The sequence below is a fragment of the Buceros rhinoceros genome, unplaced genomic scaffold, assembly GCF_000710305.1.
Source record: "Buceros rhinoceros silvestris isolate BGI_N320 unplaced genomic scaffold, ASM71030v1 scaffold19291, whole genome shotgun sequence".
Taxonomy (NCBI): domain Eukaryota; kingdom Metazoa; phylum Chordata; class Aves; order Bucerotiformes; family Bucerotidae; genus Buceros; species Buceros rhinoceros.
Genome location: NW_010393929.1, coordinates 26,689 through 30,792, shown reverse-complemented (window position 1 = coordinate 30,792; position 4,104 = coordinate 26,689). Strand labels below are relative to the sequence as shown.

The following is a 4,104-nucleotide window of genomic DNA, read 5'->3' as shown; positions in this document are numbered from 1 at the left end:
AACTGGCAGTACGTTTGATGCCGTTTTAAGGGGCTGAGCAAATGGAATCCATCAAGATAGTCCACAGAGGCTCTTCCACAGTCCCAAGCCAATGTCTCCCACCGCCTGACGGGATCCCCTTGAAGGCAGCTCCTCTGCAAGCAGGAGCTCCTTGGCTGGCTAAGTGGGCTCTGGCACATGTCCACTAGCTTGCAGGTATCACTGCAAATGATCAGGGGTTGAAATCTGTTGGGAAACTTGCCTACACGGTAGTGAGCAAACTCCCAAGAATTTTAACTACTTGCATGCACTGTGGTCTGATTAAAATCAAATGTATGAACAGGAAAGTGATTCCTGAGGAGTGGCTTAACAGCTCTCAGCTACACGACTTTTAACAGCCATCAGAGTCAAAGCGGTGGCTGTTGGCTGCCTGACAAAATTCCCTCGGTAATGCAGCCACATAATAGACCCTTCAGAGTCTTTCTTTGCAACGTCCTTTATTAAATATCCTCTTCGATACAGAATATTGAAGCAAAAAGTTGTTAAACTCTGTTTCAGCAGTTCTTATGGGAATCTTTCATGTAGTCCCTGCTACAGCAGCTCACGTTGCCATTTAAGGAATAAATCTTTATCAAATGTCAAGTTTCTCATTGTGTGGAGATCTGTTCCATACAAAGAAGTCGTAAGAGCAGGTATTGCAAGATGCCAATAGAAACCATGAAAACTCCAATTGCAGTTTTCAGCTAATAAAGAAATCCAACAGTTGTGGCACAGACATAATTCTTAAGAAATGAAGTAGCAGAATCAGACAACGCATCCTCTGAAGCTTACAAAAGTCACAGCAGCAGAAGAGGATACAAGTGCTTCAAGCACAGATGCTCCAATCCAATGCTGAAGCTTCAGCAAAGCGTGCCCAGCTACACCCCTGAGCCCTGAATGCTCTTCCAGCACTGGAGATTTGTCATGTAACAACCGTGTGGCAACCAGCACGACCCACCCTGATGGCATTCTGCCCCACAAAAATCAGCCAGCATAAAGAGATTCAGTCTCCCACAGCTGTTGCACAGTCTGTCTGAGCCCAGACCACCTCCTTCGTTTTATTCTTTCTGCGTAAGACAATAATCTCATTTTTTACATTAATGAACAGTAATTAAATGTTTCTTTGGATCAAGGGATAGCTCCGATAGGTGCAGACATTGTCCTTAAATAGATTAGGCTCATCAGGTACCCAGATGAACAACCTACCGGCACAGGGAAGATGCCTGGGGACACACTACGTGCCCCTGTTGCACAGCTGTAGAGCGTGTGTATATTTCTTACGATGAACATTTCCATCAGAATCCTGAAGTTATAACCGAAACACTATGTAAGGGGTTGCTTGAGGTCAAACAAACCAGTCCCTCCTTTGACCACTTTGCCGACCACCAGGCAGGCAGAAGGAGATCGCAGCTCATCGTGGGCGCCTGAAACAGAATTCCATCAGAACCACGTCAGGGAGGTCAGCGCTGAAGGTAAAGCATTTGGGTTTACAGGCAGGAGATCACCTGGTCCAGCCCCACTCCCTCCAGAAAGGCACTGCCACCTACTGTCCCGACTGACTTGGTGTTTCTGGGAGCAGGAGGCCCAAACCCTTCCCACCCCTCCTACAGCAACTCTTATCTCACCCCAATCTTCCTGTGCCAGCACAGAATTAGGCCACACATTGCTAAGCCCTCCCTATTCAGCATGAAAAGACAACAGGTTCTGATTTCTAAGAGAACACAGATTTGACCTTCCACTGAACACATTATGCTGATTAAACAGATTGCTAAAAAAATACATGTGAGGCAAAAGCAAAAGATGCCCTTTTCATTGCTGCCTTTTTCCTTTGTTAGAGTGAATCCTTTTGATGTGGGTTTTAAATCCTTCTGGCTAGATACGAAGAGAACTTTTCGCTGGAGAGACATTCCGTGAATTCCTTTGATTTTGTGGTTACTCACTGTAGCGCGATAGTGTCACAGAAATTTGGAAGCTCTCCAGATGACATGTCTGGCTTGGACTGTTCTGCTTTTGCTGTTTTTGTAAGCACCCAGGCTGTTTTTCATTCATCCTAACTAGAGCAAGCTGGAATTTTGTCCTCAGACAGAGCAGTTGCAAGATTGGAAAGACAATTTTGAAACTTTTGGTAAGTTTGGGTCCTCTTTATTCTGCTGAGCAAAAAGTACTGGACTTTCTATCGTACAGAGATGGGGGGAGGAGCTGCACCACAGCACAGGGCATGGCATGTGCTTGCGGCTCTGAGCTCAGCTACAGCTGAATAATTAAACAGCTGCTCCTAAATGCATGTCAGATGAAGAAAAAGCGCCTTTGTTAGATCAATACACCAGTCCTAACTGTCCCGTTTGCTCACGGAACGTTAACAAAGAGTTATTCTTTGAGCAAGCAGCCAAAGGGACCTCACTTCTTCTGCATGCCAGACCCTGACCCGCGTCACACCCGCGTTCCACCAGCACTGCTCAGGTTAGCTGTGCACAGCATCACGAGCAGCCTTGCTTCCCTCTTCTTGATGAGGACCGTGAGCAGGCACCCTTGTGGTAAATTTTCCACTGTCTGGTCAAGTGATCAGTTACACGAAAGCAAACTGGATCCAGACTTCCGCCATCCACACTATGACTTGGATTTCCATCGTGGTGGAATCAGTAACTCCTTCCACTTGTGGCAGCCTTCCTGCCAATTCACCCTGCCCTTCTCTCAATAGGCACCTCCTGTCTTTATTCACAATATTATCTATGAATACAATTACCTGGCAAAAACCTTATCTGATTTCTAAGTCAATATGTGATATAATGTAAATCCAGAGAGAGCACAACTGTGCACAAAACATCCTTTTCTATTCAGTTTCACCCCAGATTTATACTTCTCCTTCCCGATTTTCAGATGGGTTTGAAGTCAATTGTAACTGATACAAACCCAGGACACCTTCCCAGAAATGAGATATATAACAGCATTAGTGAGAAAAGCATCTCTGACATGTGCAAGGCAGTTTAAGATCCTAGCTGAGATCATGTTGAGAGCTTTCTGCGTAGGTAACAGGTAGCAAAAAGGCAACACAGAAGCCTCCAAGGAGGCGAGTACCCAATTAGCAAGACTGTTTGCAAAAGGGAGACGTCATTGGTATGCAAAGCATGAGATCAAGCAAACTGTCTAATGACAGAGAGACAGCAGACGTAAAGCACAGGTTTTTTGGATAAGACTCCTAAATGCAAGACTCCTCCTAAGGAGGCCTCCTAAAGACTCCTACACCTCCCAGTGCAGCAGCTAGAGGCCAGAAAGGACACTCCTGGGCACTCTCAGATGGCACCAGAAACCCACCATTACACAAATGAATCTGACCTTTTGTCTGCGAGGAAAAAAACCAAAGTTCTACAAAGCAGAAGAAAAGCAGAATCAAAGTAACAACCAGGAGGACTGTTCTCGCAATAAAATTCTGAATAGCAAGGTTAGAGAAGAGAGGAAAACGGGGGAGGTACAATAGACACATGAGAACAAAGCAGAGCTGACAATTTTAATGGGAGAGACAGAAAGATTTAGAAGTCTGTTAAAAGGCTTTGCTACAGCAAATCCTAACAATCTTGAGGTTTATTATAAAAATGCCTATCTAATTCCTAAAGAAAGGAGTTACAGACCCCACAGATTACTTGTGGGAGCCAACTTCATTTAAGCTGACAGAATTTTATTAAGAACATCTGGAACATTTTCCTAGGCAAGGGCTTAATTAAAATTTTAGCCTCTGGTATTTTTTCCTAATGCAATTATGCTTTACTCAAAATAGCAGAAAGTTACGATGAAAGCAAAGCGTACATGGAACTCTGCAGCCATGTATTTCAAACTGAACCACTTACCCATCATTGTTGCTTCCTTCAGGAATTTGTAGCTGGTTTCGAATGTCATCTGCTGCAGAGGGGAGGAGTTGGACTGAATTCCAAAACGATTCAGAGGTTTATAAAATCCTTCAAAACACATGTAATCTGCTACCAGCGAAAGGTGCCGAGGGTCTACCACAATTCCTAAGAACACAAGAAAAAGCAATCATCAGCGCATTCAAAGGCTAAGGTTTGGGGGGCGGGGGGGGGGGGGGGGGGAAAA

The 4,104-nt window shown here is 44.8% G+C and overlaps 1 protein-coding gene across 1 annotated transcript in view; it reads right to left on the bottom strand.

Moving 5' to 3' along the window:
* Positions 1 to 1,293: 1,293 nt before the first annotated feature.
* POLR1A (polymerase (RNA) I polypeptide A, 194kDa) overlaps positions 1,294 to 4,104 on the bottom strand; it is a 28,918-nt gene continuing 26,107 nt past the window's right edge. The window contains exons 29-30 of the mRNA XM_010145066.1: positions 3,861 to 4,025; positions 1,294 to 1,442 (exon numbers count right to left, since the gene is read on the bottom strand). Coding sequence (XP_010143368.1) covers positions 1,342 to 1,442; positions 3,861 to 4,025 — 266 coding nt within the window. The 3' untranslated portion in view covers positions 1,294 to 1,341. The remainder of the gene's footprint in view (positions 1,443 to 3,860; positions 4,026 to 4,104) is intronic.